At 36.9% G+C, this 13,338-nt stretch overlaps 1 protein-coding gene across 1 annotated transcript in view; it reads left to right on the top strand.

The window, feature by feature from the left end:
* The window catches only part of UNC13C (unc-13 homolog C), a 574,105-nt gene that overhangs the window by 206,309 nt on the left and 354,458 nt on the right, over nucleotides 1–13,338 (top strand). The window contains exons 8-9 of the mRNA XM_060005943.1: nucleotides 11,131–11,358; nucleotides 12,322–12,463. Of these exons, the coding sequence (XP_059861926.1) occupies nucleotides 11,131–11,358; nucleotides 12,322–12,463 (370 nt within the window). The remainder of the gene's footprint in view (nucleotides 1–11,130; nucleotides 11,359–12,321; nucleotides 12,464–13,338) is intronic.

Raw genomic sequence — 13,338 nt, 5'->3', positions numbered from 1 at the left:
ATGACAGCAACTGGAATTCTTTTCCAAACCTACTTGACACCTGCCTTCTGCAGGCAAGAGCCGTGCTCTTTTGCTGTCCCTGTGCAGCCCTTAGAATTGGGAGGTCTTGTATTTGATGTCAAAGACAAATCTAACTTACCAGATAGGTGACCCTGGGCAAGGTTTTCTAACTTTTCAGGGCTTCATTTTCTTCCACCACATAAATAGGAATAATAAAATGTACCTCAGTGGGTTATTTTGAAAATTAAATGAAATAGTTGCTGCTAAGAGTCTGGCACATAGTAGATGCTCAATGAATATTAATCGCCTCTCCATTCTTTTACATTTCTGAATAGGTACATGTCACTTTGACTTTCATGACAGGTTATCTTAAATTTTCCATTTCCAAAAGAAAATCCTTTATACTGGTACTTTAGATTAGGTCCTGAAATGCCAAAACATCATACTCTAAAATACATATTATTGGCTTTTCACTGCTGGATTTGTCTGCTGACCTTATATATAACTAAAAAAGCACTGCTGAATAAATCTATTTAAACATGGATTTTCATTTTCAAATGATTTTTTTTTACATCTAAATATTGTCCCCTTTGTTCGTTCTTTATAGGAATGCAGTCATTGTAAGGTACATAGGTTGCCTGAAATTGAGGGAGGACAGAGGAAAATGTCAAAATAAAGATTAAATCAGAAATGCTGGCACAGCTGGCTCTTGCAGTAACAGTCACACATATTGTACACTTTCCTCTACCTGATCAGTATTCTCCCTACACAGTCAGGACAGCCTAAGACTGTTAATGGTAATGAATGTGTTTTTTGAAACAAAATAGTGCCCCTTCTTTGAAAAATAAAAGGCATATTTAGGAATGAGTGCTTAGAAGAAGGCGGATTGACTCAGTATTACTCAGCCAATTTACTTGCAAAATCTCATAATACAATTAAAATTCAGTCTACCTGTTTAAAAACTGAATTGTGAACAGGCATCTTAAGAAACAGTCACATTAGGGCAGTGACATTTTGAGAAAACAGATAGGAAAAATATTGCCATCTAGAATCACGTGGCTTGAGTCCCTTAAAGAAAAAAAATGATGCAGATAATACCTAAGAAATGAGTTCATTCTTCTTTAAGTCTTTCAGAGAAGAGAGATGCCACCCATTCATTAACCTTTAGAAACACTTTCATAGTCTATTTCCATTTCTTGGCATTATTTGGTGTTGGTTAAATACACTAGGCGAGCTTTGTGCTGAAGTTATTCATTAAAATGCCCATGTAAATTGGAAGAATCAAAAACAGTGCAGACAAAATGAGGGTAGACATGTATGCCCCAGGAAAAGGATATTTTCCTGATCACCCCTCCTTATTTTTCCCTAAAACCCGTGTTCTCACCTTGAACGGAAAGAGGTGTTGCTAATAAATGAATTCAACTTCACTGCTTGCCACAATAACTATCAATAAAATTTAAAGTTGTCCCTACAAAATCAGTGACATTTCCTTAAGAAATTTCTCTTTTCATTGCTTTAAGCAAGAAATTCGCAATGTGACACATTGTGTGAAATACTTCCATGTGCGCCAAAATTGAAAGAAAAGAAGAGAATAAAAAATTAAGAGAAATCAGAGTTGGAAAATACAGCTAATACTGCAACTTGTAAGCACAAGGAAGTTCTTTGATTTCCTTCTGCAAATGGTCATTCAATTTCTCTTTGAGCATCTACAGAGAAAATTTAACACCTTGGCAGGAGGCTTAATTTATATTAGAAAATTCTAGCTTATAAAATAAAATTTGAACCAACTCTTGCCTTATAGCAAATTCTTTTCATTAAGCCAAATCTTACCTTTGGAGAAAATATTTAATAAATTGACTTCTATCATATATGATAGTTTTTCAAATACTTGAAGATGATAGTCTTCTTTAGGTTTCTAGAACCCTCATTATTTTGCTAATTTTCTGAAGAAATTGCAGTCTGTCGACATGCATACACACATACACTCAGAATAAAACAAAAGGAAAAATAAGTCTACATTTGGGTCTGACTAATGACCTGTACAAAATAAAGGGTATTTAAAGTTACTTCAAATTAATTTGAGTTTGGTATTTCAGTCCCATCAAGTCTTGGGTCTGTGACTTACACACTTGCAGTCAAGGGAAATTAGACCAGGTGATAATATCCCACTCAATGTTCTAGCACCTCCATGCAGGTGCAGAGATGCATGGAAATAGGTTCCGCAAACAGCCTCATCTCAGCTCCTGTCTAGTTGATTCTACCTGGTGGTTTCTACACTTGACTGCCTTCCTGGCCTGAGGCTAACAGCCTTGTGAAGTGGAAGATAGGAGCAAAGGATAGCAGAGGAAAACATAGCAATGCTTGAGAGAAGAGCACTGATCTGTCATACCCCTCCCTGTTCCAGGCCAGTAGCGGTGGGTAGAGTTCACCTGTTTTTCTTGAATTAACTCATTTCTGTCCTATTATTTGGAAATACATTTACTCTTTTTTGGAAATGGCATTTGGTGATGGAAGAATTGAAACGCAGCTAATGGAGGAGCAGTTTCCGACCCTGAATGATATTCACGTAACCCATAAGGACCTTGCCAAAACAGTTATGGTGGCAGTTTTAAACTAGGAAAAAGTGAAAAAAAGTATATGTTGGCTGGGTTGAGGTTGTATGCAGAGTGAGACATATGTAAAAAGAGAGATCACATATAAAATATTTTCCTTGATTATCTTTTTACAGTAGAAAAGAGATAACTTCAAAATCAGAAAAATATGCAAATAACCATGGAGGCTAACCCAACTGGCTAGCACTTTCTTACACATCTCCAAAGAAGAAATCCCAGAGTCCCACTGAAAAAATATTCTGCCTAGTTTTACTTCCTAACTGGAAATTTCAAGTATCTGCATAAAGAGAGAAAGTATTTCATCAAGAGTTCAGGAAAGCAGCATCTTGTGAGATGTGCTGTTTTGTTCTGTGTTTCCCACTGACATTATGTTAAGCTTACGTGCGCTAATTATTAGCCATTGTGAATTCGTAACATTCACAAAATCTGGCTAGTGCACTCCTGGCTGCAAACTAGATACTGATTTTTTTTCATATTTGTGCTACCACAGTTGCAACCACACTATCTTTTAAGACGGTCAGTTATTTGTATATGTTGAACAGCTATGGATGGGAGCATTATTCTGGGTTTTCAGATCTAGAAAGAAAGTAATCAGTGTTGTCCCTGGACTCAGACATGTTTTCTAAAACTTAACTCAGGTGACTAGATGTAATATGTTCGAAACTTTTGACATTCTACTCTGTCAACAGCAATTATACAAAGTATGTTTATGTTATGAATATACTTAGGAAGCTTAGAAATAGGATTTTGCGTGTCTACTGCTATAGGGTGGAGACCAGTCTTTGTTTCCCCATAATTTAGCACACATTTAAGCACAGCTAGCTGCATAATAAGTGTTGGGGAAGCAACAAATGAGGGCATGCGAACACAATTAGAAATAGCATGAAATGGTTTAAAGATCATCTTTCCATAGAACCGTAGATCATTAAGGGAGCCTTTGAGATCAGTAGATTGGAGAACCCGATCTACTGATTTTACTTAGTTCAGACAGTTCAGTATCTTGTCAAAAAGAATCAAATGGTAACATAGGTAGGGTTACAACTAAGGTCTCTGAACTCCCAGCCTAGTGATCTCTCCTAATTTATAAAGAAATATGCAAAGTGGACCCTAGGGGGAAAAATGGAAAGTTGTTAAATTTTATCTCCAGTGCTTTCCCCCCTCCCTGTCTTTTAGACATTCTGTGCTGCCCAGACCTTGACTTCCCCGCGCTCTTGATCATGACTCCTCAAGGCCTCCCTCTATGACCAACCCACCAAGCTCGGGGTATACCCTCAGTCCACCGTCTCCAATCACAACTCACTCACTACACTGACTTTTCAATACTAAAGAGGAAATGATTTGATAAGTTAATTTAGATAAAAGTGGAATCAATAGTTAAGTTAGCTTAGTACAATGGTCAGTTCCTTAACCCAAAGGAATAACCTTATAATGGAGCATTTTGAGGTTTTGGGATAGGGGACTCGGGGCACCAAAAGGGTGAGTATGCCTTACATAATGTCACAGACATATTCTATGTAACCTAAGCGAAGGCTACCTGTCTATCTATATACATTTTTTTCATACTCCTGAACTACTTGAGAAAGATCTGGCTTCTAATCCTGTCACTAGTAGAGTTTTTTAAAACCTCTCTGAGCACCATTTTCCATATATGTGAAATTAATAATACCTGTCAATGCCCTCCAGCTAAAGACCACCAGGAACACACCTATGGTTTTAAAAGTTCAGTTTATTCCCCATCACTTCATGGAGAATGCACACCAGGGTGAACCACAGGGCATCTCAGTAAGAGGGCATTAAAAAAGCAGAGGATTTCTCTTGATCAGGTTTGCCTTGAAGTGAGGACAATTCTGTGATTGTGTACATTAAAAAAAAAAATCTACGAGGAAAGCAGAGTGAGGCTAGCAGCTGTACTTAGTAAAGAAGCGGTAGTCACTCATATTAGGAGAGGGATGTTTGGTATTTTGTGGTGACACAGTGACCTGGTTTTCATCTGTGCTTAGAAAAAATTAGAGTGGCCTTGTTTGTCTTGCTTTAAGAGGGACCATGTGTGAGGATGGTGTCCTATGAGAGTCCTTATACCCAGCTGGAAAGCATTACTGCCTAGTGGTGAGCACCAGGCCAGCTTCCAGCCACAGTGTGAACCAGATGTGTCAGCCGAATTCACAGGTGTCAGAGGCTATTTTAAAAAAAGAGAAAAAGAAAGAAATCCTAAGTTTAATTTTTTCTTTGTTATCTTTTTTTTCTTTCTTTCTTTCTTTTTTTTGAAAAGGATATGAAGAAATCTATGTAACTAACACTGGTGAGACCAAAAAGATCTTTCTTCTTCCAATCTCTCCCTTCCTTCTTTTTTCTTTGCATAGTAAAAATGTTTTTGAAGTTGCCCCCCCACCTTTTTTACAATTAATTTGTTCCCTTAGAGCTTATAGATAGTTCTGGACTCTGAAATGACTGGGAAACGTTGGGGAAGTGAGTATATAGATAACACTCATGAGATGGAGTTTTGACAAAGAATTGTGCGAGTGTATTCCTGATTTTGTGGGGGGCGTTTGGCAGGCACGTTTCTAAACTTTTCCTAAAAGTTTGCAGTTACTAAAAATGGGATGATCGAATCTGGTGGGGTTGATATAGTGGAAGCAGAGGAGAGGAAAGGTTGCTTTTCTTTGTTTGGGGCTGTAGGCTTACTGACAGTGAAGTCACTTTATAGAAGGTGGCAGTTCCTCCAAAGGAGGCTCCCTGCCCACATTCCCCACCTACAGGGGTGGGAGATGATGCTCTGCTCGATCTGTGCTCCTCCGGTTACCCGCCTGTTAATCATCAGTCGTTTGTTGTTTGTGAGAAATCGTGTGGAGTGTGCTGCTTTGATCTTACAAGAAAAAGGAGGCGGCTGTCTTGAAGACGGGGGAGTCTGGGGCTGTTCCTTGAAAGATTGAAGGTATGTTAAAAGAGGAGGGTTAAGATTATCTTGGTTGTAAAGCAACTAAAGGGAAAGGGTAGCAAGCACCAACTACATGCCCACCTACATGATTTCATGGGAAAGAAAAGCAGAAGTGTCAAAAGCAGGTCCACCTACATGGTTTTACTGGTAAAAAAAAAAAAAAGAAAAGCAATAAAGTTTCTCATACTAGACACTCTTAGGGAGACACGTGCCTCAATATCAGACCCTGAGTGTGCTTTCCAGGTTTATTAACCACCTGCTACCTCTGGGTTCACCAGCCTCAAACACAGGTAGGATGTTAATAATAAATTATTATTATCATTATTGTTATTATTATCTTCTGCAGTCTCTTTGAACTCTGTTGTCTTTTATCTTCAAGCACTTCATTGACTCCCATCTAGTAAATAGCTATAAAGCATTTAGCCTGTGGCAGGCACTGAGCATGGCACTGTCCAGGGACAAGTTTTCAAGGAGTTGCTTCACAGGGCAAGTAATTATGAAGCTCAGAACCCTAAAATTCCTTGCTAATGTGAAATTCATTAACAAATGCTTATAACTTCACCTCTTGGACATTCTGAGATCCCTACACTTATTCAATTATTATTATTGAAACTATATGCATTATCTCATTTAATCCTTACAATGACCCTGTAAAGGAAGACACTACTATTATTTCCTTGTGTTTCTCAGATCAAGAAACTAAGGCTTACAGAGGAATTAACGAGCACAAGTTCAAATTGTTAGTAAGTGGCAAATCAGGATTCACACACAAGGCTGTGGTGTTCTATATCCAGAGCACCATGAGCACTATGCTCTCTTGCCTTATTTAAAAGTGATTGTCTTGGGCTTCCCTGGTGGCGCAGTGGTTGAGAGTCCGCCTGCCACCTGCCGATGCAGGGGACGCGGGTTCGTGCCCCGGTCCGAGAAGATCCCACATGCCTCAGAGCGGCTGGGCCCATGAGCCATGACCGCTGAGCCTGCGTGTCCGGAGCCTGTGCTCCGCAACGGGAGAGGCCACAACAGTGAGAGGCCCGCGTATCGCAAAAAATAAAAAAAGTGATTGTCTTGATTGATTTTTTTGCATTTATAATTGGATTTATGCCCTTGCTTTATGTTATTAAATTCATGAAGTATATATGCCAACCAAATTCTGCTTTATAATGGTGGGCACCCATTTGTTTTCTGAAAATCCCAAATCTGAAGCCAAGGACCAGGTGTATTTTGTCTCTTCATAAAATATATTCCACAACATGTTTACCATTTTAGATAGAATTCATTCTTGTTTCTTCCAGGATTTTGGCCTTGTGGTCACAGTGTGCAAGAAGTTTATAGCACATTAAATTAAACCCAGAGCCAATTAAATACTCAAATCTATTGGCTTTTTTAGATTCCCCCAATAAACATTTTATCTTCTCTATTTATTGAGTGTATCCTATTTTCCAAGCGATGTGTTAGATACTTGGAATACACCTTTACTTGTGGTTGGCCTTGAAGAGTAGAGTGTGTGTGTGTGTGTGTGTGTGTGTGTGTGTGTATGTGTATTCAGATAGTTGTGTCAGTGTTGGTTGATAAATATTGAAGAATTCTGAGGCAGTTCCTTGAAATCAGCCATGCTAGGAGTATTTACACCACAGAAATCTGTTAATGCTATAAATCAAGTTTGGCTTTTGTTGTTCAGCTTTTTTCCATGGGGGAGGGGAGAAAAAGTGACCACTGAATTTAGAAAGCCTGCATTTCTGTTAAGGAAGAGATAAAATCATATGCTGAGAATGGAGAGTAATGGCGGTGGTAGGTGACTTGAAAAGAGTAGAAATGTTTTACAACAGCTGTTCAGAAAAATAGGAAAGAGAAGAGACTGAGACCACGGTGGAATCATACATTTGTTACATGCATATAGATAATTATTTGGAAGGAAAACTGAAATTGTAAGTTGCCATGTAAAAGTGGTGAAACTGTGATTTTATATGCAATTTAGATGCTTTGGGTAATGAATAAAAATTAAAGAAAATGAAGGTTTCTAGTTAATTGGCTGTTCCATTAAATTAGGTGGAAGGGAGCTATGTGGGATAAGTCTGCCTCTGTCTAAGGTTGAAATCTCTTGAAGTTTTGTTGTGCATAATTGTATTAATCTGTAAATTAAGTGTTTTTATTTATTTTTAATTTTTTTTTTTATTTTTGGTTCCTTCGGGTCTTTGTCAACGTACACAGGCTTCCTCTAGTTGCAGCAAGCAGGGGGGGGGGGCTACTCTTCATTGTGGTGCACGGGCTTCTCATTGCAGTGGCTTCTCAGGTTGCGGAGCACGGGCTCTAGGCACGCGGGCTTCAGTAGTTTTGGCTCGCGGGCTCTAGGCACGCAGGCTTCAGTAGTTGTGGCGCACGGGCTTAGTTGCTCTGCAGTATGTGGGATCTTCCCGACCAGGGCTCGAACCCGTGACACCTGCATTGGCAGGCGGATTCTTAACCACTGCGCCACGAGGGAAGTCCCTAAGTGATTTTAAAAGTAACAAAGATGCATTCCATTTGGATAATGTATTACTCTTTTCTCTTTTTTTTTTTTTTATGATTCAGAGCCTGATTTTTTTTTTTAACATCTTTAGTGGAGTATAATTGCTTTACAATGGTGTGTTAGTTTCTGCTTTATAACAAAGTGAATCAGCTATATGTACACATATATCCCCATATCCCCTCCCTCTTGAGCCTCCCTCCCACCCTCCCTATCCCATCCCTCTAGGGGGTCACAAAGCACCTAGCTGATCTCCCTGTGCTATGCAGCTGCTTCCTACTAGCTATTTTACATTTGGTAGTGTATATATGTCAATGCTACTCTCTCACTTCCTCCCAGCTTACCCTCTCCTACCCCTGTGTCCTCAAGTCCATTCTCTTTGTCTGCATTCTAGCAGCTTCATTGAAATACAGTAATATGTCACCAGAGATCAACAGTAAAGGAGATCAAAAGAGATATTACACAGTGAAAGCACTTGGTAAAGTATGTATTACTCTACCAAGTGCTTTCACTGTGTAATATCTCTTGATCTCCTTTATTGTTGATCTCTGGTTGACGTACTACCATTAGAGAAATAAGATGAGATATATAGGTTCAATAAATAACAGGGCAATGAAAAGTCATTGTAGATGAGTTACAAAAAATATAAATTTGTCTTGTATCCCTGAACTAAATAGATCTACTTTGAATCACTTTCTTCAGATCAAAAATATAAAAGTAGAACTTAAAAAAAGCTATATATCTTTTCTAGAAATAACAGTTAAAATGCTCAAACATAAGTCTCTATTAACTTGCTCTCCTAGACTGGCGATTTCACAATTTATGGGTCTGTATCTTGTCTGTACATATTGAGTAGATATTCTACTCCAACATCAAAAGCATTGGTGAATGATTTCAAAGCTAATTGTCAAGCTTTCTAGTTAATTCCTTAAAAGAATTCAAGCGGCAGTTTTTAAGTAGAGATTTGGTTTCTTAGGAAGAAAAATCTCTTGACATTCCAGCCTTGAATTTGGTACTTATTACTAGAATGAACATTTATCATGTGGATGGCAGTCAGCTGGCTCTTCCTGAATTTAGAAAAAGAATCCAAAATACATTTAACTCTTGGGAACTTTAACACACTTTTCTAGAGCTTTGAGGGCATAATAGCCACAACAGTAATAGTTGTTTAGAAATCTGGGGGAAGTCAACATTTTTGAGCATTCTTAGAATGACCTTTACAAACCAAACTTTTGAGGCACTTTGAATCTTGTAAGGTGACTTTTTCAAGGCACTGCTGTTCTTTCTTTTTAATGAATATTCCAATACTTTGAAGTAAAATAGCCTTTTGGGGAGTTGTAACTATGTAGTGTAGCCTAAGCTAATTTTACCATGTAAGAATTAATGTTCTGTGGAGCTAAACCATTACTGACAAATTACAAAAATGCTTAATTGCTTAAAGGTGCACAGTTCACCAGTGTGTGGGTGTTTGAGGGCGTGCTTTAACAGATGACTAGGACACTTAGAATGTCCTTTCAAATTATATCTTAAATGGAATACATTAATTTTTAGTATTGTTTTTAAATGTGGTATAAATTCTCAGAGGTTAAAAAAAAAGGTAAAGACAGGGAAACTGCTCTTTCTGCCAATAGATTTTTCATCTCTTTTAGTGTACTCTAATTATACCTTGATTACTATGAATGTATTTTTTCTACTTTAGAAAATAAATGTTTTATTTTCAAATAAATGAAGATGTTCACTAAAATACTGCTGTTAAATTTTAGATGAATTTATTGCAAGGAGAGTTCAGAGTTGATTTTTTGTATTTTGTCTTAGCTTCTGTACTTAAATTGGGCATAACACTCACAGAAGTAGACTCAAAGAACATTACTGAGGCTATCCTTTGTGATAGGAATTGTACAGATAAATTATCACATTCAGTCTCTAAACTCTGTTAGTATGCTTGTTTCAGAAATACAATATTTCAAAAAATATAATACAAGTTGGCCAGTATTTACAGTAATGGAGATAAAAATTGGAATGATTACCACCTATAGACACAATTTTCTTCTTCTTTTCATTATATATCAGTTGCTTCTGTACCAAAAAGTGTTTGGTTTCAGCAGCGACAGTTCCTATAGACCCTGATACATGGGCTTTTGCTTTCCTGCTTCAAACTCAGTAAGGAAACATGAGAGCTGGAATCAGGGTCCACTATTTGCCTGTGGAATACTGAGCAACCCAGAGGCCACATAAGACTATCCGGTTGGTAGTTGGAGAAGGTGAGGGACCCAAGAATTGGCTTTTGGAAATCCTTCATTGCCAGGATTTGTGTTATAAACAAAACTGCCCAGAAAGTTGAGACCGATCTTGGAAAAACAATGTCTTAGAAAACAAAACAGAGTTTTGAGTGTAAAGTGAAAATTCAGCCTGTTTAAAACTATGGCCATATCACAGAATGAGAGTTCAAGTCTGTGGTCCATGAGGTAGAGGTAGTCCAGCCCAGTGGTTTCCACATCCTTTTTAAATAGCCGAATTACTTTCATTCCAAGTAAAATTTTACCCTATATTTCAATATAACAAATAGTGGTGGTATTTATTTTGCAGGGAAAAATTTAAGCTTCTCATTATGGTAAATTTCATCAATTAAAAATAATTAGGTACTTTAGATGAACACAAGTATTTGAAATATTGATTTTCAAGTGATATTTGCCGTATGCATCCAGTCTGTTTCTCAATTTTGTTTTGGTTACTCAGTGAGTAAATATGTGTGGTATATAACAGATTCGATTGTGTGCACTCCTTTCGGTTTTGAAATTTGTTTTTAAAAATTCAAACCAAATATTTGCACAACTGTGATTCAGTTCAGTAATACAACTGAAAAAACTGGGATCGTGGAGGTCCATTTCCTTGCCAGTAACACAAGGACTAGTCTCAGCATAGAGCTTGTTCCCCTGATATTTTTTGAAAAAGCCACCCTGACTTCTCACAATGAAAGCATTCATTCATTCTCATGTTCTTCCTTTTTTTTTCTCCCTCTCTTCGTCCCTCAAAACGTAACTTCATGTGTATTTACATCACCGTTGATTTTTCTATTATAGGAGCGGCAGAAAAGAGTTCTAAGCATGGTGCAGAAGACAAGACTCAGACCATTATTACAGCCATGAAAGAAAGAATGAAGATCAGGGAGACAAACAGGCCAGAGGTGTTTGAAGTAATTCAGGAAATGTTTCAGATTTCTAAAGAAGATTTTGTGCAGTACACAAAGGCGGCCAAACAGAGTGTACTGGATGGGACATCTAAGTGGTCAGCAAAAATAACCATTACAGGTAAAAAATAAGTCTTTTTTAAAATTTTCATTCCATATTGAGATTTTTATATGTTTTAGAAATCACTGCTACTAATAGTTATAGGTAAGATAAGTAGAATTTTTCAATCTTGTCAATATTGAAGTCTAATTGGTACTTCAAATTTCTGAAATGTGTACTAGATAATTGAAATCATTTCAGTCTATGTCTTGTTCTAATCATAAGCTCTTCAAGAGGAAGAAAGTTCTATTTTGTAATATACTCATCAGTACCCTGCAGTTTACAAGAGACTAGCTTTGTTGCTGCCTGCCCCTGATAAATGACAAGAGTAGCCAGTAATCTCTTCGGTCAGTTTTTCTTAATGAGAAAACAAATATTGTTTTATATACTCCTGGATCGGTATCCCTCATTCATTTGATCCTTGATTTGGCAATCTGAGTTTAGTGATGTCTAATAACTTGAACTTCTGAAGTTGCTTGTAAGTAACAGCAACTGCATATGTTACATGTTGATATTTACCACGCCTTTTAACTTACTCATATTGTGTTCAAAAGGTAAAATAAAGAAGCTTCTGTTACTGAGTTGAGTTGATCAATACTGACAGTAAATTCATAAATAAATAAATACATTTTAAATCACAGACCTTTGAATTACATTGGGTAATTTGCTTATTGTATGTGCATTCTCATTTATCTATACATGGTGCAGTGATATATATGAGTATATAGCTAATATGCATATGTATGTATACCACTACTGTTCATTACAGGCAAAAGCAAATATTCATGAAAGGAAGGTTTTAATGTTCCGTGATTCATTCTTTTCTTAAACATTTTGTTAAGTCCTGTTGCTCATGAAAATGAAAGCAATGGGGTTGCACTGCAAACCAAGGGGACAACGAAATAGAAAATGTTTCCTTCATTATCATTTTTTTTGTTTCTGAGGAAATCTTTATATTAAAAGTTTGAATTTGGTTTATTTCAGTGGTTTCTGCACAAGGCTTGCAGGCCAAAGACAAAACAGGGTCAAGTGACCCATATGTTACAGTTCAAGTCGGAAAGAACAAAAGAAGAACTAAAACCATTTTTGGAAATTTGAATCCAGTATGGGATGAGAAGTTTTATTTGTAAGTAAATAATGAAACTATTACAAATATTAAAATATTTCAGGATAAATTTAAGACAGGCATTCACAGTATGCAAGCAATAATTATCTCATTTTTTAATTGTATCTATGCATAAATTATAAAAAAGTGAAACTAATATTATGAACTCAGTAACCTCATAATATTTATTATTTATTCTTCATCTCGGGAAGCAAGTGAATTAAAAAAAATATTACAAACAAAAAAGTTGGCACAGCTAAGGTGAGTTTGCAGGAGAAAAAAAAAAAGATTATGACATGATCTGTAACTTGGGTTGACCCAATCTAGTAAGGAATTTACAAGCTTGATTCAGCAATAGCTTGGCATCTGAAGATTGATGACTAAAGACAATAGAAAGATTTGGGGCATCACCTGTCCCATTACAGCTACACCAGCCTGTACTGATGAAATTGTTGATGATAACTTTTAAAACCTCTCATTTTCTGTGAGGTCATTTATTTTAAACCTCTTATATCCTGTACCAAACAGCAAGAAATCATTTTTTGTCAAGGGTTCTTTTCTTTCTGTTAGCCCTTCTTGGAGAGAGATAAGGTAACTTCCAATTACCATTTGATAGAAATGAAAAGCCCTAACTGTGAGTTTAAAGGCAGACTGTTCTTTTTCTCTCCTTCTTTCTTTGTTAATAGTTTACACATGGATCTCATAAACATGCTAAATAAGCAAACTCAACACATACAGCTTGTTTGGGAATGTGGACAAGAGTATATATAAAATACAGAATTTCACATGTATATTGGCTGATGAAGGGAGTGTTAAGAAAAGGGTGTGGAAAATCAGTTGGGACCCAATAACAGAGAGTACCATGGAACAAGTTAAGAGCTTTCTATGATTTCTAC

This window comes from Delphinus delphis, chromosome 2, assembly GCF_949987515.2.
Source record: "Delphinus delphis chromosome 2, mDelDel1.2, whole genome shotgun sequence".
In the NCBI taxonomy this organism is placed as follows: Eukaryota; Metazoa; Chordata; class Mammalia; order Artiodactyla; family Delphinidae; genus Delphinus; species Delphinus delphis.
Note: the sequence above shows the minus strand (reverse complement) of the source record. Positions and strands in the feature narration are given on the sequence as shown.